Source organism: Zeus faber (assembly GCF_960531495.2).
Source record: "Zeus faber genome assembly, chromosome: 18".
In the NCBI taxonomy this organism is placed as follows: domain Eukaryota; kingdom Metazoa; phylum Chordata; class Actinopteri; order Zeiformes; family Zeidae; genus Zeus; species Zeus faber.
The window spans coordinates 10,710,115-10,736,644 of NC_137210.1; the positions used below are offsets into that span (position 1 = coordinate 10,710,115).

At 44.5% G+C, this 26,530-nt stretch overlaps 3 protein-coding genes across 5 annotated transcripts in view; 1 reads left to right on the plus strand and 2 right to left on the minus strand.

Annotated features, from left to right (window-relative positions):
- Positions 1–730: 730 nt before the first annotated feature.
- On the minus strand, positions 731–12,468 carry ddx3xa (DEAD-box helicase 3 X-linked a). Of its 3 annotated transcripts, XM_080019401.1 has the most exons (19): positions 12,185–12,468; positions 10,988–11,039; positions 10,476–10,523; positions 7,217–7,324; positions 6,580–6,703; positions 6,382–6,489; positions 6,201–6,300; positions 5,978–6,113; positions 5,697–5,794; positions 5,499–5,597; positions 5,036–5,196; positions 4,705–4,849; positions 4,456–4,600; positions 4,175–4,225; positions 2,822–3,003; positions 2,617–2,734; positions 2,359–2,512; positions 2,026–2,150; positions 731–1,823 (listed from the first exon to the last, which is right to left on the minus strand). In XM_080019401.1, the coding sequence occupies exons 1-19, from the start codon at positions 12,227–12,229 to the stop codon at positions 1,738–1,740; spliced, it is 2,085 nt and encodes a 694-aa protein (XP_079875527.1). In that variant the 5' UTR covers positions 12,230–12,468; the 3' UTR covers positions 731–1,737. The 3 variants fall into 3 exon arrangements, with proteins under 3 accessions (XP_079875527.1, XP_079875529.1, XP_079875528.1); XM_080019403.1 differs by lacking the exon at positions 7,217–7,324; XM_080019402.1 differs by lacking the exon at positions 4,175–4,225.
- Positions 12,469–14,385: 1,917 nt separating this feature from the next.
- On the plus strand, positions 14,386–16,986 carry rpl8 (ribosomal protein L8). Its single transcript, XM_080018749.1, has 6 exons — positions 14,386–14,406; positions 14,934–15,077; positions 15,292–15,433; positions 16,021–16,239; positions 16,585–16,700; positions 16,790–16,986. The coding sequence occupies exons 2-6, from the start codon at positions 14,940–14,942 to the stop codon at positions 16,946–16,948; spliced, it is 774 nt and encodes a 257-aa protein (XP_079874875.1). The 5' UTR covers positions 14,386–14,406; positions 14,934–14,939; the 3' UTR covers positions 16,949–16,986.
- Positions 16,987–18,181: 1,195 nt separating this feature from the next.
- Positions 18,182–26,530, minus strand: part of usp9 (ubiquitin specific peptidase 9) — a 44,091-nt gene continuing 35,742 nt past the window's right edge. The window contains exons 37-47 of the mRNA XM_080019313.1: positions 26,115–26,238; positions 25,802–26,027; positions 24,467–24,596; positions 24,138–24,323; positions 23,728–23,948; positions 23,516–23,604; positions 23,061–23,217; positions 22,741–22,953; positions 21,988–22,098; positions 20,558–20,656; positions 18,182–20,235 (exon numbers count right to left, since the gene is read on the minus strand). Of these exons, the coding sequence (XP_079875439.1) occupies positions 19,975–20,235; positions 20,558–20,656; positions 21,988–22,098; positions 22,741–22,953; positions 23,061–23,217; positions 23,516–23,604; positions 23,728–23,948; positions 24,138–24,323; positions 24,467–24,596; positions 25,802–26,027; positions 26,115–26,238 (1,817 nt within the window). The 3' untranslated portion in view covers positions 18,182–19,974. The remainder of the gene's footprint in view (positions 20,236–20,557; positions 20,657–21,987; positions 22,099–22,740; positions 22,954–23,060; positions 23,218–23,515; positions 23,605–23,727; positions 23,949–24,137; positions 24,324–24,466; positions 24,597–25,801; positions 26,028–26,114; positions 26,239–26,530) is intronic.

The following is a 26,530-nucleotide window of genomic DNA, read 5'->3' on the forward strand; positions in this document are numbered from 1 at the left end:
CCCGAGGAGAAACACCGAGCACCGGGGTGAGATGCCGCGTCTCCCCTCCCTCGCCTGCTCCTCTGAAGGAGAAGCCAGATCTATGATCCACGTCTGAGCAGATGAACTCCCAGAGGAGTAGACAGTCCTTGTGTCCCGAAAGGAAGCGGACACCCCCCCTCCCGCCCCACCCCCATAAAAATAAACTAAAGGAAAAAAAAAAAACCTTTGGCCCCCTCCACGGTTAGAATACATAGCCATGGAAACCAAAGCCACTGACAGCGATTGGTGGTGCCCAATCCTAACCCCCTCCCGCCCCCCTCCCCCCCAAACCCCAGTGGCCGGAGTGCTAGTCTGCCTTGCTCCGCCCTTTTGCTGTTAAACTGATAAACCTCCGTGATCTCACTCTGTCTTTAAGATGAACCATGCCTCCAACGCAGCTTGAAAAGAGAAAACCTTTGGAATTAAGATAAGCCTGCGACTCAGTTCACGCGTCTTTCCCCCTTGACCAAAAAACAAAACACTTGCATGCGTAGAATACAGTCTGGGCCTCGCGGTTAACGGTAGATCTGGCACCGCTAACCCCGCGCGCCGCCCCCGATGCCGTGGTCCTTATGCGGCGATTTTGAACTTCACTTTCAAGACGGCAGGCATTTTTTGTTTTGATACATATTTGTAGAGAAACATTTCAGAAATCAAGAGACTTGACTCCATTCCCCCCCCCCCCCCCCCCCCCCAATCGTGCACGCGCCAGCACCAAAAATGTCTCAAGTAAAAATAAATAAACAAAAAACACCGCCCACTTTATGTAGCTAGCACTTGTAACATACTAGCTGCCGTAACACTGTCAAGTCAATCGAGAAATGTGGAGTAGCAAGCTCCAGCATTTAATCTTCTAGTTTAAACCTCAGTGAGTGTTGGCACCGAGCTTAATGACTTTGTGTTAATTAAGATCACAACAGGAATGGCTATTTAAAAGACGACCATATCCTTAAAGAGGAGCCCGTCCAGGATAGAGTGAGCGAACGAAAGGTAATTCAACTCTTTGTCCCTTAAGTTTAGAATAAGTTAGCTCCACCGGGAGAGTCCCAGCACGATCTGATCCTATAGTGATGGCTCCAGAAGCTGTTTGACTGTAGAAAAGGCTACATGACGTCCTTCCATAAATTTGAAGTTCAAATGGAATCGTGACTCGGGCGAGCCACAACACCCCAGTGTTTGCCAAGGTTTGAGTAAGTCCAAGCCTAGTTTTGCTTTTCTAATGCTTTTCACCAAATAACAAAACAGTAATGACAAATTTAGAGCTCTTGGCCAACTTCGTTTGGTGAAATGAAAACATCGATTTCCTTTTTTTTTTTTCTTTTTAAATTCAAAAGGCACAGTACATTAACATACAAATGATCCTCAGGTTATTTTGCCGGTTTCTTCAAAACAAAACTCAATTTAAAAAAAAAGAAAGAAAAACTCTTAACAATGACGGTCCGAGGTTGCTATCGGACAACGCATGTCAGCAGCCATGCTCACTTTATGAGGTGTGCGAATCTCTGCGTCTCCAGTCGGCGGCGCGTGCTGGTGGCGTGTCGGAGCGATCGCGCCGCACTTCCACTTTGAGAGAAGTGAACGGGCAGAGAATCAGGGTTGGTAATGTACTGTGTGTCAGTGAAGCTACACAGAAGGGGGGTTTCGTTAAGGTCTGGCTAAAGTTAACATGTGGTTTTCGTGGGGCTGGGTTGGCATAGCAACCTATTCCTATGGAGACTAGTTCCCCCACCAGTCCACGCTGCCCGAGTGGCTGTAGTTTCCTCCGTAGCCACTGTCGCCGTAGAAGTTTCCGCCGAAGCCACCTGAGAGGAAAAGTCAGTGGTGAGCTCTGGTCCATGTAGTAGGATTTAAAAACAACTAGTGGATGCCGCATTCAAGATTCCCCAGCTCAAATTTCCGTAAACATCTATATTTAAGTGGAAATATCACTTTAGTTGAGAGAAATCCAGTCATGTAAATGACCCACAAGAGTAGTCAAGTGACTGGAACATGAAAGCTTCTCACCTCCACCAAAGCCACGGTTGCCTCCGTGGCCCCCGGTGCTGCGCGGACCACCACGGCTGCTGCTGAAGCTGCTGGAACCACCAGGTGTCTGTCGGTAATCTCTGGCTCCGAATCCACCAGAGAACCTACAATAGGGAATTATAAATTAAGGGCATCAGAAGAAGCTAAATATATCTTTATATTTGTCACGGACAGCCACACTGTTGCGGGGACGGTGCACGGAAGAACATTCCAAAAAAAACATACTTTATTATTTGCGGTGATGACAGTAATGAGCTCAACCCTGCAGCTACATCACAGCCCTAGCAGAACAAACCGAAGGTGCAGCCGTACCTCTTGGAGCGTCCGCGGCCGGTACTCTTGTGCTGGTGTTCGTAGGCCAGACTCTCCAGCCAGGAGGGAACCTCCTGCTTGGCCTCCACCAGGATGTCCAGCAAGTCTTTGGTTATGTTGCTGTTTTTGTCGTTAAAGAACGACGTGGCCAAACCTGTGCAAAAGCATCACACAGCGTGAGTACAGAGCCATGTACATGTGCAAAAGTGTTCTGAAGGTTCGTTCCAAGATAACTTGTTTTGAGTGCGCTGTTCTCACCGAGGTTGCCCACACGCCCCGTACGGCCGATACGGTGAACGTACTCCTCGATGTCGCTGGGCAGATCAAAATTGATCACGTGCTTCACATTGGAGATGTCCAGACCTCTTGCAGCTACCTGAAGCAGCAGTCACAAGAAGTTAAAGAAGGGAGGGATTCTCTGTACGGCGTGTGTGTGTGCGAGAGTGCGTGTGTGTTCTCTTACAGCTGTGGCCACGAGGATGGGGCAGCGTCCCGAGCGGAACTGGTGCAGCGCCTCCTCGCGGTCCCTCTGGGAGCGGTCCCCATGAATGCTGGTGCAGGCGTAGCCCTCACGATACAGGAAGTCCTCCAGAGCGTCGGCTCCCTTCTTGGTCTCCACAAACACAAGTGTCAGGGACTCTTTTGCTGCAGACGGACAGAACGACGCGATGAAGAGAAAGTACCATAAACGGGTAAAAAGAGGTGAACTGAAAGGTAACTCAAGGCTGAGAGGAGATGGGAGTAGGAACGTAAAACTGCTGTCATACTACGAGAGCAGCCAGTGCAGTACCATAAGGAAAATCAAAACCGCAACATAAGATGAGACGGGGGACAGGGTGGCATAAGAAGCTTTGCATTTACTGACAACCATTAACCTTACTTCTGTTTTTTTGCCCCCCAGTTATTAATTGATCAATACTAGCTGAAATAATACCTTTCATTAAGGATTGTTAGAATTAATTCTAATAAAAAAACATTTTGGGCATTAATGGCTCTCAGGATAAAAGCTTGTCATAAAGAGACGACTGAAGGGAGATGTGGGGGAGGGAAGGCCATTCCAGATCAACAGTCACATCATTCCTTAATGTTGTGACTTCTCTGCTCAAGGCCCAAGCCCAATAAACGTGCCCTGTCCACTATTATAACAACATGACATCTGGGAGGATAAGACCTTTATAACCATCTTCCATGTGTGCTTTTACTGGCCAAGTCGGTTCTCACCAAAGGGTGGCAGCCAAAGTTAATTTTACCACCTTTCCATGTTGGCTCGCTAAATTAGTGGGCACCTGAGGATCTTGTAGTAATAAGCTATCCATCCAACGCGGGGGCCTCTCCATGCTTCACTACCACTGTAACAGTAGATGACTGCATGCTTGATATGGACATTACACTTCAGTTTACCTGCAGTAGGGACTGTTACACCAGTAACCATGGTAGTACAAGAGCTATGGGACGCAATATATTTTCACTAAATAACATTGTTTGATCAGTCAAAGTACCATGGGCTTAAAATGACTAACAAAATAAATATTTATTTTTAAAACACTTGCTTGGCTTCCTGTAAATAATAAAATAAACTCCAAGAATTATTTTTCCACTGCCTTCCAATATCTGCTGCCTACCATAGTCTTTACTGGGGCCTGGCAAATGTTAAGGCTGCTGCTAGAAGCTCTCAGATGTAAGATGGGAAATAGAAAGAAAAATAAATAAAGAAAATCAAGGGGGTATGTCAGCTGGGGAGCAGGGGGTGGGAATGAGTTGTGGGGTGTGATGTCTGACTTGTGGATCAGACCAATTACTGAATTCTCATACGTACCGGGTTTCTCTGGGACCTCAGCCACATTTTCCTGAACATCACTGGGAATGACTGAGATAAAAACCAAACCGTCTAGTAAACGTGAGGCTGCTCAGCACACAACTTTCACAGCTTCACAACATAGTCAGACCTCTTGCCAAATAAACAACTGGATCCTTGCACTTTGTTCTAGTTAAGACATCTTTTGGTTACAGTAATTGAGACAGGGCAGATTCTGCCTGACACGGGGCAGACAAAACAGGTAGGGGTGGTGGGGGGAGGGGGTTTGGGGTGTTGCTCACCTGTGGCGTTGAGCAAGTCAAGGAGGAATGACCTCTTATCATTCTCCTCCACCCAGACAACTTTCTGGGTGATGTTTTCAGAGGTTGAGCCGACACGCCCAACAGCAAGGAAAATGTAGTCCTCCAGAAAGTCACGAGCAAGAATCTAATAGAAGCAAAAAAAAAAAAAAAAAAAAAAAAACACCTGTGAAACCAGGACTTCGCTCATAGGTGTGCGGCAGTAAAAATATTGGATGTTTTCCGACGGACCTGGATCTCCTTGGGGAAGGTGGCACTGAACATCATGGTCTGACGGGTGCCTCTCTGTGGCATCGTGTCCTGCTCCACGATGCGTCTGATCTGGGGCTCAAAGCCCATGTCCAGCATGCGGTCAGCCTCGTCCAACACCAAGTAGCTACAGAAAAACAGCACAACACACGTGCATCAGGGGCTTCGGTCTTTAGATTAAGTGACATGCGCTCACGTTTCATACTTGTCAGGTGTCATCTTTATTTCATATTGCAATGTTAATTTATTACAATGTAATGTAAGACATTTAACCAGAAGGTTCAAATATCGGTGTTTTAAAGGCTGCACTCACTTGCAGTAGTCCAGACCGATCTTTCCCCTTTCCATCATGTCGACTAGGCGTCCTGGCGTGGCCACCAAGAGATGGCAGCCTCTCTCCAGGTCTCTGATTTGCTGGCCAATATCAGCACCGCCATACACCACACAGGGACGAACACGGGAGCGATAGGCAACCTGTAAAAGAGAACAAATGGTTTATTCACAGATCAAGTTGATTTGTGAAACTTGTTTGTAGTTGAGCTGGGTATTTGCCAGGATCTCAAAAGACTGACCCACAATTCAATATTGTCATTTCAAACACAATGAGGGAAAACGGTTGAAGGACTTCCAAACAATGTTAGAACTTTCAAATCAAGCCGGAAATTGAAATCAATGAACTTAGTCGTCTTTGAGTATATACACATTTATACCCAGCCCTGGGTCTTAGTTACCAAACTGTCATGTGATGTTCACAGACATGCAATGCGTGTGCTCACCTTTCTGGCCTCATCGTAGATCTGCAGGGCCAGCTCTCTGGTTGGAGCCAGGACCAGGGAGATGGGGTATTGCTTGCGCCGTCCATACTTGCCGTTATCCTGTGGATTGGGAGAGAAAAATGCCAACATGTTGTGATGCCAGAATGTGCAGGAGATGTTTATGTTCTGTGGGTGCATTAGATATCTAGTTTCCAGTACATGTCCGCTATTCTTGGCGGCCTGCAAAACATCTCCTGGTCCTTCTGTGTAGATTTGACTCAGCACTGGCAGCAGGAAGGCAGCAGTCTTACCCGAGCCTAGGGACAAAGATGCATTCATACTTTTTGGAAGTCACCAAAAAAGAAAAGTTGCATTCATGCACTGAATCCTGGCGAGCATCTTAGCTTGTGAACATTCAACATATTTAAACATAAGACGGTCGATCATTTGTAGGGCTGAATCTAAGAAATTTGGTTAGAGGGTCATTTCAAAGCTCTCACCCGTCTGAGCGCAGGCCATCAAGTCCCTCTTGCTTTTGATGATGGGGATGGCGTGCTTCTGAACTGGAGTGGGCCTGGTGTAGCGACTCAGGCTGATGTTGCCCATAATGATCTCCCCCATGTCGATGTCGTGGAACTACATCATAGACATGCATATCGTCAGCCAATGGGAACATGTCTTGTCTGCATGTATTTGAACCATTGCTACATATCGCAAACTTACACTGTCTATGTGGGGCGGACAATTGCTTCCGGTGGCCTCCACAGGAATGTCATCGTATTTCTCAAAGTTAATCCCAGTGTTGCTGCCAGCGAACAACTCACTGAAGAAGAAAACGATCAGTGTCAGTGAAACAAAATGGCCAGCTTATTTGCCCAGGATCTGGCTCCAATCCAGGTCTTACTTTTCCAGGCGCTCGTTGGGTGCGGTGGGTTTAGACCAATCTTCCTCCCCTCTGGAGTCTTCAGCCCAGCGACTGTTTCCTCCACCGCCAAAGCCACCGCGCTCATACCTAACAATCACACAGTATGCACACCGATTACCCATGGTGGAACAATGCAATTGTGTTTCTCCTCAATTCTAAACACCCCATCTCCCTCACCTTCCCCTGGAGCTCGTTCCACGGTCATTGAAGAAAGCCGACTTGCCCCTATCAGAACGGCCACCAAAACTGTTGTAGGCAGCATCCCGAGAGGTACCTGCCCAGCCGCCATCACCTCCAAAGCCTGTGGAAGAACATCAAATCAAAAATCCTCAAATGAGATTTTACCCACCACAGATTTGTACTCTGATTGCCATTCATGTTCTCATTGTTCCTGGTCAGACAAGACCTTGAAGCGGCAAGCATTTAATTGGGGGTAGTAGGGTGCATTACGCAGACGATACACCTAGTTTTTTTTGGCGATATATAATCCGGATTTTGTTTGGTATTATTCCAGTCTCCCTCGTTCCAAGACTGCGAATATAAAATGGTTCAACCACAACCATCTCAGTAGACAAATGATAATGTCCATATTCTGGAAAGTGTGAGAAAGTAGAAAAATAAAATCTGTTACTTTCCTCACTCATTACTGCCTTCATTTTACCCCCCTCCAACCCTGTTGGCCTGTGTGTCATGGCCATATGATCTAAAGCTATTCTTCTACGCTACCGCTGGGCACTACAGGTTATCCCACCTGGATTCTGTATTGGCTGATTAAACGAGCCGCCCCTGTTACCACGGTAGCCACCACGCCCACCTCTATCATTGCGAGGGGGTCCGCGGCCTCCAAAGCCCCCATTCATACGGTTGTCGTGGTAACCATTCACAAATCCGTTGCTGCGTCCTCCATCCCATCCGGGTGAGTCTTTGTGGGGAAAGAAAGGGAGAAAGGCCCATGTGAGGTTTCATCCTGAGCGTTTTTGGCTTTGCTCGTAGTTCACCTTCACCTAATTTGTAGCGTTGTTTATTATGGTAGAGCCAACTGACAGATTTGCACCCATTTGAAAACTACAAGGGGGGCTGGAACACTTCACTTTCCAAGTTTGAACCCATGGGTGTTTTTGGGAGTCAATACAGTGTCTTCTGCCCGGGTGAACATAACGACATCCCAGAGGAGCCATTAAGCCCATCTCTACCTGCAGGGGACATTTACCACAGCGATCCCCATTCACACCCAAACAGTTATTGGTGCAGGCTGTGGCAGAGGCCAGTGGTGCTGGGGCTGTGATCAATGCCAACAGCAGCATGTGAGGACATTCAGGCACACGTACCATGGGTCATTGTGATCTTCAAATACAAGTTACCAGTTATTGTGGGATGGCATGAGGATCTTACTTGAACATTTTGGCCCAGTTGGTGAAGCACTTTCAGTGCAGTGGGGAAAGCACTGTAACGCTTTGAAACTGAAACACCAAACTAGATGCCTCAACCAGATGATTGCATGAAACGTCCACAAACACTCATTCACTTCCTTGAGCCAACATGGCCAAGCACACCATGCAGCAGGGTCAGAAACTGACACTCAAAAAATGTCTCTACATCAACCCAAACAAACGACCCTCTCAAAATCCAAGTCCAGAAATATTTGACTTATTCAAGTCTTTATGAAGGCAATACATTGAAGGGAAGTGCTAGATTTTGAAATTAAGCTGGCAAAAAACCCCAAAACAACTGACTTGATGTCAATTTCCAAATCAATATTCCACTACATTGATGACATTAACGAGTATTTAATAATTGCAGCCCTTTGTCCTGCCCTGAAATGGTCAATCCATTTCATCAAAACAATTTCCCAAGACAGATATGAGCACTAACCAATTACACCAGGATTGCGTCCCAAATCATAGGCAGGTTGTTTTTTATTTATATATATATATATATATATATATATATATATATATATATATATATATATATATATATATATATATATATATATATATATATATATATATATATATATATATATATATATATATATATATTTTTTTTTTTTTAATATAAAAATTTAAAAAAAAGATAAAAAAAATAAAAAAAGAAACTAGGGCAGCTGGAGCACTTGGTTTTGAGTATAAAATCTTAATGTTGCAGACATACAATCACTTTCTCCAGGCCCACCTAAGCCTGAGGGTATCCATCTGTCATGGGCAGATGGAATATGATGGGTGGGTCCAACAAGTACGCGGAGGCTAATAGTTATTCTAATGCTTTCCCACTTCAGACATTATGCCATGTCATTAGTAAGACAGGCATATCAGTGGTGCAGAGCAGAATATCCAAAGCACCATCACCATGCATCACAAGCAATTGCAAAGCCTTTATATCGTAAAAAAAATAAAATAAACACTGCCAGGGCTGTCCTAGCAATCATAACAAAGCATAGGCCATATGCAATTTTGGCGAAGGCATGGGCTTTTTGTATGCAATTGCTCAGCAATGTATTTGCTTAGCCAAGTAGGTGGTGTGACATGCAGGTGCATGAAGATATACCACATTTGTTTGGCCAACCCCCATTGTAGGCATGGTAAAACGCAAGCTCTTGAGAGCCCAGTCTTGGGTAACCTGAGTAAAAGTAAGGAGGCAGACTATAAAAAGAGTTGCCCATAATTACTGCCTAATACAGTATGAGTGTTGACATTGGTTTAGCACCAATAGTTACCAGTCCTACAGTTCTCCCATCTGACAGCAGATGCATTTCTATGACTTTGTTCGTGCTCTGTTGGCTGCCACAGTTGATGGCACTGGTCAGTATAAACTTAGAACATTAGAGGAAACATTTACTTTAAAACGAGGTAAAGCGTGTGTTTTTATTTGGGTGCCAAATAACTAAACCATGCCTAAAATATGCAATTCAAACATTTAAAATACCTGAATAAAGTGACTAAAATGCATTTTGAAATGGCATCAAAATTAGCTGGTTGCAACAAACACATCTTTTGTTGTAACTGGCATCCCTATAATTTAAACTTCAGCATTCCCAGAGAAATCACTGAAAAAAAATCCTCTCATTAAGCTATAGTGTGAAGCTATTAAGTAGCCCTCTCCCTTTCACAATGGCTTTGCTGGCGTGTACATGGCTAAAACATGCATCTGGGAATGCAGGTTGCCCTCAGCGAAAGCAGACAGAAGGGACTTACAGGGGTTTACAGGTGCCACTGAATAACCGCACTGTCTACCAGTGGAATAACCATTTCCTGCTGTGAAATAAGAAAACAGCAAAATGGGGGGAAAAACATAAAATGTGTAGACACATGAGAGTCAGTACCATATGTCCAAGATAACATATTACAAAACAATAATCAGACAATATATCTGGATGAAGGCCTTTAAGAGGCAAAACAGGTGTATATGTCAAGCATTGTGTACTGGCAGAACTGCAAACACAGCAACTTACTTCTGGCATCAAGCATTTAAAAAAAAAAGTTATTTTAACTCACTTACTTGAACAGTTTTCAGGAGTCTCTTAAAATCAGAACTGCAAACAGCTAAGCTTTCTAATTAAAACAAATAAAATAAAAATCTGGACTTCAGTGAACTGAGATATTTTAGCCAGACAGGGAACGTGTCCCAGAAAAGGGAAATCTGACCCATTTCATCTTTTAATTGTGATCAGACTGGGGTGAAATATAGGGTCGTGTATGGTTTTGCAGTAAGCACCACTTGTCCTAGTTAAGCTGTCTCTAGCCGTGAGTAAGCCATTATGCACGGACCCAAAATCCACTTCAGGTGGCTTTCTATTGGTGTTTAGAAAACAAAAATTTAAATAGATGGCTACAAAAAAATGAAGGCTGTTCACCTCCATTACCTCTGTGCTAAGCAGCAACAAACATGACTGCCCCTCTACAGTTAACATGACGAAAAGGTGTACAGCCATTTGATGATTTTCTTTTGAAAACCGGTTTAGAAGAAATCGTCTGAATTGTGTTTCTCAAAATAGACTTTAAATCTACAAAAGAAACCCACAGTTGGCGGCGCTTATGTGGATGGTCACTAGATAGCTACAAGATTAGGCTCACCATTTTTGGAAGCTTCTTTGTTCCTCAGGTGAGGTGGAATGTAGCGTCCTGGGTAGGGAGGGAACCGGTGTTACAGATGGCATCGCATTCCCACACTATATACACACACAATGATTTTAATTGAGCAGACAACTGTACCTATTAAAAAGGTTATTGGTAATGCAGCTCTACAGTCAATTAAAGAACATGACCCACCTATCTGATGTAAGATTTAGAATTCTAGCTCCATCTCATGTGGATCTCCATCTCCTCCATCCCTTTTACTAATTATACTAATATATATATATATATATATATATATATATATATTTTTTTTTTTTTATTACACTACATTATACAAACTTTTAACTCTACTAACACTACATATTCCTGGAGGAGGTTAAGCACTCTGTGACATACAGTTGGTTAGACTACCAACAAAATGTTCTATCAATTTGGCGAAAAGCATCTGCTAAATGACCTAATGAAAATGTGACATAACATGCATTTACACATTTAAAAACATTACTTACTGCCGGTTCCTCCGCCTTGTCCGTCAGCAGAGTTCAAGTCTAGGGCAGCGAGCTGGGGGGGGGGGGGGGGGGGGGATTAGAGATGTAAAACTTTAATTCCCAAAATGATGTATGTAGTATGACAGATGTATTGCTACAAGACTGCAGGTAGTTTAAGGTTGTTGTAAAGCCAAGACTACACAGGATCAACTCGTTCCATGACTGTGGGAAATTTGCATCACATGCCACAAAGCCGTGATGAAAGACTCGACTCTTTTTACATTTGGTTCTTGGCGAGTTACTCAGTAAAGAGCCGGTTATGTGACTCATCCTTCGTCTGATGTAGTCGGTATGAACGAAAACCAGTTGGCTCAGAGTTGCGAGTGGAATGATCACAAGCCCAACTCTCTCCAAAATATTTCCTTTGGCAAAGTAACAAAGTGCGGAGTGACTTCAGAGTCAACAAAAAGATTCGTTCGCAACGGACGACTCGTTCGCGAGTCATAGGACTGGGTTATCTAACTTCCCATAACTGAAAAAAATTGCTGATCTGAACAAACGGATCAGATCCCCAACACGCGCCTGGTATTATGACAGTTGAGGAGGGGGGGAAAAACCTTCTCCCTTTGCGTGGGGAAATGGCAAAATGTGTGCTTATTCCTCGCGTTATTTCCTCCTGCGCCACGTTTCATGGTCTGAAGGCCTCACCTCACCGGCCGGCGTCCAGATAACCCTTTACACACACACCTTAGAAAGTGGGTGATTAGGTAATAAGAATCACCCACGTTCCGTGTTGGGGATTATTTACTTGAGTAGGAAATAAAGAGCGTTTTTTACTAGCTGTGCGTATATATACACATATGTATATCTATTTTTGATAGACCCCCTTTGGCCATTTTTGAAATTATTTTATTCAATCACTCGATTCACTTGCCTTAGATTATAAATATATTTCCTACGTAGCGCCCTTAATTTTCCCCGCTTCATTTATTTGCGTACTGCCCGATCTCCGCCATCGCAATCTTTCCGATGGCGACATGATCATGACCGCCACCATTTTACCAGCCTGCCTGGAGAGGGCCCAAGCTAACCCGGCTAGGTACCCTAGTGATTCGGCGAATGCAATACCTTCGAGCAAACAACCTCCAAACTGAAATACAATACGGCACAAAAAAATACGTCATTATAAATTGGTGTAAATCAAATAAAAGCACTCACCTGCTGATCTAGACCGTGTGGATTATCGACGACCACATGACTCATAACTAAAGAGAGTGGTGGGGGGGTGATACCGAGGAGAAAGGCTGTTCTTTGTTAGCACGACCGGCTAGCTGGCGCTACTTCACGAAACGCGATTTTTTTTTAAACAAAAGGCAAACGTATTCTTATTCGATCCGTTCGCGAGAAGATAACAAATGGTGTCGGTTGAAAAGAAAGGGTCGGTTTCTCTGAAACGACAGGGTTTCCGTCGAGCTGTTCACCGGGACACTCGGCACCGACGCTTGTTCCAGCCTTGTGAGGCGCACGGTTTCTTCGGCGCGTTGGGGGCGGAGCTTGTATCGAATTACGAACGTCACGTGGTTAAGACGTCAGAAAGCGTGGTGCGTCACCGGCCCACCGGTACCGGAAGTGGTTTGATTCGCGCTTGAACGCTTCAGCGCCGCCCCGTGAAACCGCCGCACCTCGCGGGCGGATACTCGGGTTGGAGTTGAGTCGAGGGATATTATATGATAGACATCAACAGGACAGGTGACAAAATAAATATTATCAGACACTTGCTGGCCCTGTGTGCGTGTATTCGTGCGCCTTCTTTGCCCAGCCTCGTCGGCGGGTAGTCGTGACGTCTCCTAGAAACCGTGACCAAAAGTTTGAAATATGTAGCCACGTCTGTGCGTCATGTTTATTTCTTATCTATCAGTGCATCTGTGTGTGCAGGCCTGTTCTAAGGTGCACTTAGGTTTGTATCCTTTTTTTTTTATATATTCTGTGCTTTTATAATAGACATACATTGTATGGCTCATGTTGTACTTTGAACTGAATTTGTGTGTGGAACGTGCTGCACAAATACAAATACAATATACAACGGACAGGTAAAGAATAGACATGGAATACTTTTTTTTACCGAATAAGACCTGCAAATAAGTGAAACCGTACAGCCTTGTTTGCTCGGTTGCAAAAGCACACACCCCGTCCCGAACCTTTTGTCTTTGCCAAACGCTGACGATAAAATGTTGTTTTTTTCCTCACTGCACGACCGCACTCGCCGCTTCCATTCAATCGGACGCGTGTAAGCCGCCGGTGTCTACATGGGGCAGAACCGCCGCACGCCGCCGGGCGTCGCTGCTTCTGCCGCCGAAGCCCCGGCCCCCCGCGTCGCCCGCTGCAAGCGACATTGTTGTGGATGTAAACAGGACAAGCGACACATAAAGCGACGCCCCTCCCCCCCCGTTTATACTCTGCCGTCGGGCAGAAAAAAAATAATATTCACATCATTTCGAAGTCTTTTTTTTATTATATATAACAAGAGCGATACGGTGTTTATTCACTTTTACGATTACTTACGATAGCTATTAATACGTCAACAACTACCGATCTCCCAAGGGAGAACGTATGAGCGTTTTCTTTCATACTTCAACAAAAGAAAATGACCGTGCAGGGCCGCGCCGGTCGGGACGGGCTGGTTGCTCAGAGAACGCGAGGCTTGGCTCGCACCCAAACACTGGCACTCGCACTACACAGTGTAGTGATTGTGTTTCTGTGCGATCCATTGCTGCTTGTATGACCACTGGGAATAAAGACGTATATTCTGTCATCTGTAAGAACTCGCTCCCTGCGTTTGTAAAATCACCAAAGCATGTTGTCGCACGCATACTCGTCATGCAGTCTAGATTGCGCCACCTGCTGGGAGATGTATGGTACGCAGTATTTATTGCGTCTATATTTCAAGTACAAGAAATTATTTGTCATCTATATTGTTATTTTGCGTTTATATATATATATATATATATATATATAGTTTTTGTCTTATTTTGTGGTAGGGCTCTTGTTATTATTAAAAGAGTTGCCCACTGTGTTTTATTTTACCAATGTCAGTTTTCCCTTGTAGACATGGTAAAGTCAAATGAAATCATACAAAAAAAGGAAATATTAAAATTTAGATAAATATTTATAAATATAAGTAAATCTAAAAAAATATTATCCATATAAATATAAATAAAATATATATATAAAATATAAATTAAATATATACATATATATACACACACACACACACACACACACACACACAGAGAGTCTAATAAAAAAAAAAAAGAACAATTTCAGCTTTCGCAGTAATTAAAACTTTCCGCCTTCATTTCCCATCAGCTCTGCTTCGTCGTTCCCCGGAAGAAAACGGAAGTTCCGCCCTCGCGCTTCCTCTTTCCGTCATCGGAGTTTAGGTACGACAACATCTACACTATTCTCTTCGACAAATCTACTCTAAATCGTGCTCGCGTTTAGCTCATCCGTTTCCAAACATCATTTGTATACGTGTAATCGAAGCCAAAGAACAATTCCACTTGAATATTTCATCACGATATGTTAGCCTTGATGCTTAAAGGCGGACATTTAGCGACACGTAGCTAGGTGACACGGCCTAGCGCTAGCATGTACTAGCATTAGCCAAATGTGCCGGTCATACTATATCAGCAATGGATAACAAATCATAACTATTTTCAGAAACATAAATAATAGCCAATAAAGTATCCACTTTGCGCACGGACACGTTTTATTCCGATGGGCATGTTCCTGAACGTTTAAAACATCACTCGAATTGGTGTTGGCTGGCTAAGTAACCTGTACTAGTGCGCGTTGCCTCTCCAACCCCAACTTTTGGTCTCAAAGGTCCAGTTTATACAGCAATCGGGTCTCATGTGTGTTCGAAAGTATCTGGATTGTGAACTGACGTCAGTGTCCTCTGTTTCAGTACACAATGGGACGTGTGATTAGGGGACAGAGGAAAGGTGCGGGCTCAGTGTTCAAAGCCCACGTAAAGCACAGGAAAGGTGCCGCTAAACTCCGTCACATTGACTTTGCTGAACGCCATGGCTACATCAAGGGAATCGTGAAGGTAATGAGGATGTTCTCAAGATGCTTTCAGGACTTGTTTTCATGACGGGCATCAATGATCTGTGACTAGCACTCGTCACGCATGTTGAGGTTTTAACGCTCCTGCCTATACCCCTGACCAAGTCACTGGCTCTACCGCTCCCAGGAGGTTAGAGCAGGTGAAATGTAGTGAAAACATTTTCCCGATGGCAATGGAGTGAATTTTTTTCTCCTAGGATATCATCCATGACCCTGGCCGTGGTGCTCCCCTGGCCAAAGTGGCCTTCCGTGACCCGTACCGCTTCAAGAAGAGGACAGAGCTCTTCATCGCAGCCGAAGGCATCCATACCGGACAGTTCATATACTGCGGCAAGAAGGGTGAGGACTGGAGGGACATGACGTGTTTTATTTTGATGTTGTGGCACACTGTTATGGATCGTTCAAAGGCAACGCTGGCCGACTAGTTTAGTCACAACTCAAACATATAATAGAAAAACAAAATTAATTTGAGTCCAAACATTGGTCGTAACACTTCTTCAGTTTGAAGCAATTAACTGTTGTTAGACACGGGAGGGCCACCATGACTGATCCCCGGAGGAAGTCCTGCTTGAGTCTCAGCACAATTCTAGTGACTACCCCCAAACTAAAATTTCACAAATTTGCTTGTGAAAGATGGTTGTTAAATGAGTCAGACTCCGATAAAAGATCAGGTCTGATGGATCTTTAAATGCATAACATCTTTGAAACGACACTAGTGTACATCTAGATTACGAGACTATAATCTGCTTTCATTATAGCTGGTAGCTATGATTGTGCGATCAATTACTATCCACGCACACATTTTCTGCGTGGCCTACAATGGTGTCTGTTGAGAAATCCCTGCCAGGTTTGGTTGCTGTGCCTCTGGTGGGTGAAGGTGAAACTCCTGCCTGCCACAAGCACTGAAATCATCTCTCCTCTCACAGCTCAGCTGAACATTGGCAACGTCCTGCCTGTTGGCACCATGCCTGAGGGGACCATCATCTGCTGCCTGGAGGAGAAGCCAGGAGACAGGGGCAAACTGGCCCGTGCTTCCGGAAACTATGCCACGGTCATTTCCCACAACCCAGAGACCAAGAAGTCCAGGGTAAAGCTGCCTTCTGGCTCCAAGAAGGTCATTTCTTCTGCCAACAGAGCAGTTGTCGGTAAGAAACCTCCCCATCGCCGCTAAGTTGTTTGGATTGCCCACTTGGCGCTTTGAACCACTGTTATATTGCCATTGTTGGTTACAGGCCTGTCCATTTTATTTATAAATTACGCCTTCTGATGCCGAAAGTGTTTATTTGCCCTACACAGTTTGAATTAATGTATTGCTGTGTTGTCGAATATGATTTAAGACTCTGAGATATAGAGTTGAGCATAGTACCTGTGACAACTTTCTTCGGTTTTGCAAAAACGAATATCAAGTATATTCAAGGGGGCTGATTGATTTGGAATAGATAAACGGTGGACATCTGCACTTGTTGAGTTTTGGCTGTTCTTTTTGCCAGGTGTGGTTGCTGGTGGTGGACGTATTGACAAACCCATCCTGAAGGCTGGTCGTGCCTACCACAAGTACAAGGCCAAGAGGAACTGCTGGCCACGTGTCCGTGGTGTGGCTATGAACGTACGTGGACACTTAATTTGGATATTTTTCCTTGAAGACATAGGGCTTTGTGATTATAACTGTGAAATTAACACTTGTGTCCTTTGCAGCCAGTTGAGCATCCCTTCGGTGGTGGTAACCATCAGCATATTGGTAAGCCCTCAACCATCAGGAGGGACGCACCCGCTGGTCGCAAGGTCGGTCTTATTGCTGCCCGTCGCACAGGCAGACTGCGTGGAACAAAGACTGTCCAAGAGAAGGAGAACTAATTCTACATGTCTTCATAATAAAATCTGTTCCAGAACAATTTTTTCCTTTGCCTTTTTTTGGTGACCGCATCGAAGCCACATATGGAGAATGCTTAGTTTGCATGGTGGGAATAACAATCGTGCGGTTTGGGATGTGCTGTGTACAGACCTGCCAACCCGTATGTATTTTTGTACCAACTATGCCATTCTTGTCAAAATATGCAAGTATAAATCACCAGCTGAAACTACAAAAAATAATGAACCATTAAACCGTCAACCAGAAATCTCATTGTGGTAACTGAAAATTGCAGCGGTGGTCTGCTTGTGCAGTTGTCCAGTTACATGAGCGTGATCAGATCACGTGATGTATTTGTCGCCAACGTACAGCAGATCTGACTTGGTCCAAAAAAAATCACAATCGGTCTAGTTGGTAAACATGTTTGGTAACTTTTGCAAGATGTATTTCAAGCAGTACATCCTGAGAACCAGAGTTGACCGTGGTAGCTTGCATACAATGTGAGGAGACACGTTGCCGGATGGCTATGGTGTGAATCAAACGCCAGACTCCCTGATACATTGTGCTACTCAAAACATGTACCCAAGGTTGGCAGGTCTGCGTGTAGTTCAAAATCTTAAGGTGTCATTTGAACTCAGGCCTGTTTTGACCCCAGAAAATGAAGCGGTATCCTACTTTGGTTAACCAAGACAAGCTGTCCCCTCTACATGATTTAAGCCGAAAGTACAAAAGCCAGACTATTGAGAAAGTGGGTGTCAAGTGCATTTGGCTTGCTAAAATTAGTTTTTCTGGAGGAATGTCATTTTATGCACCATCCAGGGGAAACCTTGTCTGCTATAAAAGTATTAGAACTGCTTAATCAGTATAAAGGTGTAATCACAAAGCAAATACACCAGTCTAGGTCCCAACAAGAAACTGGTTGGCTAATATGAGGACACAATATGTATCTTCATTTAACAGTTGCAAGTTAAATTTAATATACATCTTTTCTATAATGTTAAGCATGAGCACAAATGACACGCAATCAAGATTTCATGTTCTTTATTTGCTAAGGGCGCAATGCTTTTGTTATATTTCTGTGCACAAAAAACCTCACAAAGTGAAAGTTCACATCGCGACTGTAGCTCCAGAATTCAACGTCACACCATGGCCAAAACAAAAGTCGGCAAAAAACAGGGCGCAGAACTCTGTACAGTCAATATCTTCTTTAAAAATAACACAAGGACAAAATGTTCCTCTTAAATCAAATTCTATTTTTTAGTGAAATACAACAAAATAAATTCTATAAAATAAGAGCAAAATATTTAAATATAATACGGTGGGCAGAATATTTTCATTTGCAGGAGTATTTGGTATGTTTTAGACAAAAGAAAAATCCCCAAAAATACACGCATTCAAGTTACCAATTAAATACAGTATTTACTGATGTTTACCTTTTACTCCTACAGAATTACATTTGAACTCAAGTTGCAACATAACTAACCAGCCGCTATTATGGTACACCCCTGCTGTGGAACCTATTCAGCTTGGAGGGGGAGGAGAGATCTCTTCGAACCACGGCTCAGGATCGGTTGTCCGGCCAACAGCCGGAGGTGCCCTGTCCGACCTTCTCCACAAGAATGGAAGCCAATGGGAAAGTCTGTCTAAGACCAGGCTTAATTGAAGAGAACCAGAAGCAAACCACAGTCTATTATACACCAGGTAGTCCAACGTAGAAATTCTGTTGCATATGTTTCATTTTTCATAAATCCTATCAATGAAAAGCTAAGCCGTCTATCCCACCGAAACTGACTGCCAAATGTGAAGTTGGAGGATTATAATAATGTGCAATTGAAAAGCCACTTATTCATACATTGGTTCAAAATAGCGCCTTCAATGTACAAGGGGTAGATGAGTGTAAAAAAAAAACCAAAAAAAAAAAAAAACCTTGAGGGGGACGTCCCCTTCGGAGCTGTGGATTAAGAACAGCTGTATGTTGTCTTGATCACAAGTCTTCCCTTGGGCTACACTATTCTGGTGAGAAGCCATGCTAAATGTTACAGCATATTAACTAGAGCTTCAAAAGGATTGAATTAATAACCAGAGAGAGAGAAAAAAAAAAAAAAAAAAAAAAAAAAGAAAGGCAATAAGTTTCAGAACAATGTTGCATCACCGCTTTTTCCACATCAACCAAACACCGTAAAACTTCACCCAAACCATTCCACGTCTCACTCTTAAAACCAACCACAGCTTGTGAGTTGATTTGGCATGGGTCATAAGGTTGCCAAGGATCTTATTAATAATAATAATAATAATAATACAATTATGATAATAACAATGCGTCCTCCTACAGTTGAATGACCAGTAATCGTCCGATGGCAGACCAAACCTCACTGCTGAGCATGGGTGATAAAACAAAGAGGAGTTTTGTCTTCTTACAGTTTTTTTTTTTTTTCTTTTCCATTTTTGTTTATTTATAGTATCCGTTTTTTGTTTTTTTTCATCAGATCTGCAAGATCTCCCAACAGCAAACCAGACACAGTTATGCTACTGGGTGATTAGAACAGTCAGAACAATCACATTAACATACTATGTACACCTTTTTCGTCGTGTCGACAAGCGCATCAGCATCGTCAGGTCTGGGAACATTTTGCTCTGTTTCCTTTTTTTCTTTTTTTTTTTTTTCCTTCTATTTCAACTTTCCGCTCCGCTCACCTCTGCAGCCACCATCATGCTCCAGTCACATGGGCTGGCAGCTCCAGGCCAGGGAAGAACACCTCTCGCAGGCCGATGGGGGAGGAACGCTCTACATTGTCCTGGAGAGGGGCGGGGGCTGCACTCTGCCCTGCCCCCGGGGAGGGGGGGGGGGCAGAGTGAGTGAGTGAGAGAGAGAGCGAGAGAGAGAGAGAGCGAGAGAGAGAGAGAAAACAAGAGAGAGAGAGAGAGAAAGAGTTTGTCCCGATAAGGAGCTCTGTTGATCGGTGGATGAAAAGGGGGGAGAGCAAGGTGATGGAGGCTCGAGGCACAGTGGAGGAAGGGTGGTGGGGGCATGTTACTCCTTGGGAAGGGCAGGCGCTGGGATGGAGCTGGGGGCGGGGGCAACCTCCTCGCTGCTCTCCCAGTTCTCTTGTGCTCGTGGACCTGGACCGGGAGCCGGAACAGGGCCTGGGGTCGGGGTCGGGGTCTGGGTCTGGGTCGGGCCCGGAGTCGGCCCCGGAGTGGGGGCCGGAGCCGCGGCGGGACATGGGCGCTGGGGGTTGTTCATGTGCTGAGCGGCGGGCCCTGTGTACGGCTGCCCGTGGGGGTGGTTGTTCTGGGGAGGAAGACGACACAGTTAGAAGCCTGCATGGCAGAGGAGGATATGATACACAACTGGAGCATGAACCGTCATTAAATATTCACACAACTTCACATTTACCCTGCATTTCAATGACCACGGATCATTGATGATCAGGGGAAAGGGCATCCAGTTCTGTTTTGGTTCAACATTTCTGATGTTATAAAACCCTGACACAGAAGAGCATTTGAAGACTCATTTGGACAAATATATGGACAAGCATTATCAGATCAAAGGTTTGTTGAAATTTGCTTTTAGGGTCTAATATTTGCAAAAACACTGTTAAAGGGTGGCCTGCCTGTTGAAACTGGGTGGTTCCTGGAGAGTGTGGGTAGAGAGAGGTTTCCTCTGGTGGGGAGGAGTCCTGGTCATCGGGCGCTTCCTGGTCATCAGGCTCCTGGGAATATGGAAGACACGTCACAGTTACACCTTTTGACTTGTTAAATGCAAATCAAAGTTTTTTTGGGAGGGGGGGGGATGCCAATTCTCCAGACAACACAGTTTGCAGTATTTTATTATTAAGGATTTCTTGCTATTACCAGCCGATCATTTACTGTGTGAGGAGAAATAAAATCTCAAAACCAATGTGTGGCAGACTCTTATTGTAACAAGTTATAATGAGGTTTCTACATGTGTAGAAGGATTTTACCTTTGTTTGAGTACGGTCACACTGGTTCTGTTGAAATTGATGTTCACAGATTGTGAATCTGATATTCATACAAAATGATGTTTTAAATTTTCATTCAATTTTAAAGCAATCTAGTCATAATATAAATGTAGTCCAGTTCAGTATGCTGCGTGTCTACATCTAAAACATCAAGCGATGGACACATTACACCATGACAGAAGGACAAGTGGGGAAAAAAATAAAAAATTTGCAGGCTCTAGACTCACTTTAGTATCATGCCTGAAGCTTGTGTAACCGATTCTTCCTGTTATTCCCTATCTGTGTGTCGATTCCCAGTGCTTTCATTAAAAAGACATTGACTAAAAATGTCTATAAAACAATTGGAAATTAAAAACAAAGTATAAATCATCCACAACATCTCCGGTCAAATGCTATTTTTGGTATTTGGATTTTCTGTGAGCTCCTCTAAAGCCCAAAAAGTTTATTTAATTATTTTTTGTCAAAATAAAATAAAAAAATGCCCCAAGAAGTTCTAAGTCTTAAAACAATTCATAAAATACATGAACAAAAGAGACCTCAGTGTAACTGCACCTAGGTATGAATGCACTGGCTACAACTCCAGGCAGAAGAACAAAAATCAGCATTCCCATCTTGCACAGTAAGATTTGACAGCATTATAAGAATACTAGCACTATGTCAACTATAGCCAAGGCTTAGAGTTTTCGATCAGTTGTGCAGGAGGCCGACTGCATTACAGTTAGCTTGCTTTTTAGGGGGGAGAGGGAGCGTGGGGGGGACAAGCAGCTCTGATAGTTTTGAAAAGTGCTCGGCTGAACAAGGCTCTGTTTCACAGCCGCGAGGCATGATTTCTTCTGTACTCAACTTTTGTGCAACTGTTACGTTTGGGCAAAATGTGACGAACAATGGGGTGGAAGTTGACCGTCCTCCCTAACAATTGCTCTCTCTGTGCGTCAGTCTGGCTGCCTCTCTACTTTCCCTGTCGACTAGGTGGTGGGGGGAGACGCCCCGTGGACAACCCGAGAGACGGAGGATGGCGACAGTGGCAGAGGAAGCTTGTTGTCGGGGTATCTGAGTCTTACAGTGTGCTGCTGCTGTCCTGTGCCTTCCCCTGGCAAAAGCTGCTGTGGCGACGAGGATTTCGGCATCGCGGGGTCTTCTTCAGATACCACCTCGTGCTTCGTTAAGTGACACTATTTTGAAATGGCAGTTAATAGTGCATATTGACAATTGTCAATAAACTGTTCAAGTGTGGATTTGTAGCGTTTTTATCTTTTTGTATTTTTTTTTATAATTTTTAAAAAACACATTTTCATTTAGGATCAGAATCAATTGGGCTAAAACACGACATCTACAGATTATTCTGTTATGAAGTTAAATATGCTTCGTAACAAAAATAAGGTAAAAAGCAAAATATATAACTTATATTTATCAATCATTGAAAACATCTTAGGGGGAAAAATACTGGAATAAAACTGTCGAAAACTCAAAAGCCCTACCTATAGTAAAGAGAAAAAAAAAGAAAAAAAAGAAAAAATTAGAATATCACTTTGGCATCTTACACACAGCCCTCATACTTTTATATTCATCTACAAGCCCGGAGACTCCGATGGAAAACTCACAAGAACAATAGTAACCAAAATGTGGTGTGGTTAGCAGAAAAATCCAACATCATAGCAGCATAGTTGGGAGGCATGCAACAGGGAGTGGTAGTGAAACAATAAGCATCGGGACTAGGAGATAACACTGAGACATTCTGGAAAAGTGTGTAAAGTACTAGTAGTGTATGTGTGGAAACGAGCGGGTAGGAGCGTGATGCCGGACGGGGCCGTTACCTCCTCGGGACAGAGCTCGCAGGCCTTGGCCAGCGTCATGCGAGCGCTGTGGGAGCGCTCCAGGAAGTAGCCGTTGGACGTCTCGTTGCTCTGGACGGGCGGCGACCAGTTGTTGTAGGTGTACTGTGGGTTCCCCGTGTACGGCCGCCGTTCCAGCTCGTCCCCGAGCCACTCGACCGCCCACGTCCACTTGCGCTTCAGGTCGCCGTTACTCTGTGCGAGGAACGCAAAATGGGTACAGACATGAAACTTCCAAAAAACAAACATCGACGACGCACAAATGTCAAGGGAGGCGGCAGCGTCAGCGAGGGTTTGCGTACCTGCAGTATCTGGTACGCCACAGAGCAGTTGCTGAAGAGGGCGACCATGCACTTGATGCACTGGTAGGCCCGTTTCTGGTAGTGGTTTTTGGAGCGCTGGATGGTGTCGAAAAGCCCATCTCGGTCATCAGGGATGCCTTTGAGAACATTGTGGATCCTTGTGCAAGCAGAGGAGGTGGGATTTGAACGATGAAGACGACCCCAAGGACGAAAAGTTGCAGCATATCACAGGCTTCCCCGACTGTCTACATGAAATCTTTTTCCAGGACATTTTCCATGACCTGATCATGTGTTCTTTTTTAAAAAGGCCCTCTCCACTCATTTTTTTTTTTGTTTACTTATTTCAGCTGCAATTTTGTCATATTTCATGACTGTAAAAACTAGATCATGGAATTCTGGGTTTTTTAGGACACGTGAGAATCCTGATATCAACAACCGTGCACAGTCCGGCTTACCTGTGTGTCTGCCACGAGTCTTCAATGAGCAGGATCTGTAGCAGCAAGTCCAGGTAAGGCCTCAGCTCGTAGGTGTAGGAATACGCCACCTGCACGCAGACACACAACGTTTACCCGGACCAGCGAACAAGTGCTGCGATAACTGCGATGGCTGCTCAACCAGAGCAGTGTGTGTTTATCATCTAACGAGGGACCCTTCAATCCCTTTTTACCTGCCAGAGCAGCTCACTGAGCACCGTGGAGGAGAACTGCGGGTTCTCCCAGCAGCTGAAGCGCAGCAGCTTCACCGTCTCTTCGGAGTTGCTGCAGTCCTCGATGATCTTCTTCACATAGCTGGTCCTGACGAACAAGATCTCTACCACCATCTGCTGCACGGGCATCACGGGGGCCGTCAGGTTGGGGTCGCCATAGGGGTTGGGCAGGGGAGGATTGCCTGGAGGGGATGGGAACAGTCATGTTAAATCACTGGTATATTGATTTATAAACGAACGATGGCGTCCGACAGTGGCACTAGAAACCCTCAGTTATTGTCAGTGGATAAAAGGTCTCCACAGGGCTGTTCAACCCCACTTCAAGTCGCTCCTGCAGAACAAGCTTGTACCAAAGACTGTGGTGGACTCACCGTTGATGGAGGACTGCATGCGGGAGGAGACGTCGCAGCAGCGCACCAGCTGGGAGACCACAGTGTAGAGCTTGCCCAGCTCGGCATACTGGTATTTAATTGGCGGACCAGGGCCTTCGTCCAGTGCCACCAACATGAAGGTGCCGGGGACGCTCAGCTTGAGCAGCTGGGTCTTCTCTGCTAGGCCTGGGAGAGAAAATGAGTTGATAATGACATGTGGTTATCCCCGCCACCCCCTGTTCGGTCTCAAAGGGAGAGATTAAGTCACACAAGAAGAGCAGATGCGCATGACAAGCGTGTTTGGTGGAGTGTTTTTCTGTGGTCCTTACCTAGATTGGCGTACATGACAAAGAGGTTAAAGTACTGCTGCAGGTGACGGCCGTGTTCAGAAACCTCTCTCCTGAGCAGGTTGAGTACGGCTCTCAACAGGTGGTCACTCAGACTCAGGTTATCACATCCCTGATGGAAACACGCATTTTGGCATGGTTTTAATTAGAAGTCGCGCAGGGCGGGTACCGATACAGATTATTCTAATCGAGACCGATAAATATCTTGGGCCGATATACATTTTAATAAAATAAAAATTTTAGTGTCAAAATTTACAGTAACAAACTCTAGGACAAAACTTCCGCTACATGACTTTAAACATTATGTCTGCGGTGTGTAATTATTTCAAGATGGAGTGCCAAAGCAACACAGTGGAATGCAATATATGCAGAGTGAGCATTTTGAGGTGTGGCAGAGTCGTTGGAACTTTTTAACAACATTTATTTATTGCAACATTTGGCGTCTGCTATCTGGCACGACATACATAAGGTGAGGCATCTCAATCTTTAAACTGTTTAGAGGCAGACTCTTATTTTAAGAGTGCAAAAGCAACAGTGATAAATAACATCCATTCTTTCCCCCCCCCCCCCACAATAAAAGCGAGTAGCTTCTTTCACTGCCATTTGGAGGCAACTTCCGTTTTTTTTCCCCGAGATCACGTCAATTGGGCTACATTTTACGGATATGAATCTGATTATGACTATCATATGATCGGCCCACTCCTTATACTTATTTTTGGAAAAAACACAGCCTCTCATTTCAGCCATGCATCTCTCTGCGATCCCCATTCATTCATTATTGTTCCTTTTTAAATGTAGATGTAGGAGACTATAAATGCCCAGACTTGGGCTTCAGCATCAGGTGAATATAATTCCTCTAAATATCAGCATGCCATGGCTGCTCTGTCTGGAGTCAACTGTAAATGTACCCGGAAAATTGTATTGTTTGATTATATAACCTAGTAGGGCCACCCACTGTGAAATATAACCATTTCTCCAAACCCATTTGGCATCTTCATGACTGGATGACTAAAGACAGTCTATCGAGTGAATCAGCCATCTACAAAAGGAAAATCCTCCTTCTCAAAACTGTCGCTTGAGAGGCACCATGAGCGCATTCACTCTTCATAATTGCTGCTTACTGCTAAACTTGTGTCGATGAAAAGCTTAATTTGTGATGTTTATGTTTGAAGAAAACTGTTCTCAGTCCCCTACCCGCAAGGGTCATTCCAACGTCTGATTATATAGGTGTCACAACAGCACAGCAAACTGATTAAATATAGATCTTCGCTTGACAGCTAAACTGGAGAAGGCCTTTACAGCGGTTCTGAGTCATACCTGAGCAGAGGGTCCAGGGGAGGCAGTCGGAGAAGGACAGGGGCCGTCTTGAAGGGAGAAGTGTGCGATAAAGACTATGAGCTTGGCAAATGCGCCCCGGACCTCAGCACTGGGGCACTCCAGCAGGTACTCTGAGAAGCGGTTGGCGTAGGCAAACAGGACGTTGTGTGCAAACCAGTAGCGTACATTCTTACTGTGCCTCAGCAGGACACACAGGGCGTCATACCTACAGGGCCATGGGGGGGGGGGGGGGGGTTAGCAACAAAAGAGAGGAACTGATGCGAAGGTTGTAGGACGCGCTGACCCAACTTACCAATCGCTAGCGGGACCTCGCACTACTTTCTTAGTGTGGAATCCTGTGCTGAAGAGGAAGCGAGCGGCCAGCTGAACACTTATCATAGCTATCTCCTCTGCCTCTGGCAGGAGGTGGTCTTGTCCTGGTCAACACAGAGAGCACAAGGGGGTGAGTGTTTAATGTGCAGGAAATGAAGCTTAAGATTATGACAGAAAGAACACAAGTCTCCATGTTTCAATAGTTGAAATAACTTTCCACTTATTCGTTTTAAAACACTGGTCTTGATTATTATCCTCCAAAAATTAAAAATATAAATGCAACCAGAGCACATATGGTGACAATGTGCATCTTTTAATAGCCACGGAAACCATTTTCTCTAATGCCTTGTGGATGTGCCTGTCCATTTCTTTATGATTAAATTACACATAGTACTT

Excerpts from the sequence above, each read along its gene's own strand:
- ddx3xa (XM_080019401.1), bottom strand. The coding sequence starts at position 12,229 with ATGAGTCATGTGGTCGTCGATAATCCACACGGTCTAGATCAGCAG. Across the intron at positions 6,301-6,381 it reads CCCAACGAGCGCCTGGAAAA|TGAGTTGTTCGCTGGCAGCA; the intron begins GTAAGACCTGGA and ends TTTCTTCTTCAG. Across the intron at positions 4,601-4,704 it reads CCTTCCCCAAGGAGATCCAG|ATTCTTGCTCGTGACTTTCT; the intron begins GTCCGTCGGAAA and ends TGCTTCTATTAG.
- rpl8 (XM_080018749.1), top strand. The coding sequence starts at position 14,940 with ATGGGACGTGTGATTAGGGGACAGAGGAAAGGTGCGGGCTCAGTGTTC. Across the intron at positions 15,078-15,291 it reads ACATCAAGGGAATCGTGAAG|GATATCATCCATGACCCTGG; the intron begins GTAATGAGGATG and ends TTTTTCTCCTAG. Across the intron at positions 16,240-16,584 it reads TGCCAACAGAGCAGTTGTCG|GTGTGGTTGCTGGTGGTGGA; the intron begins GTAAGAAACCTC and ends TCTTTTTGCCAG.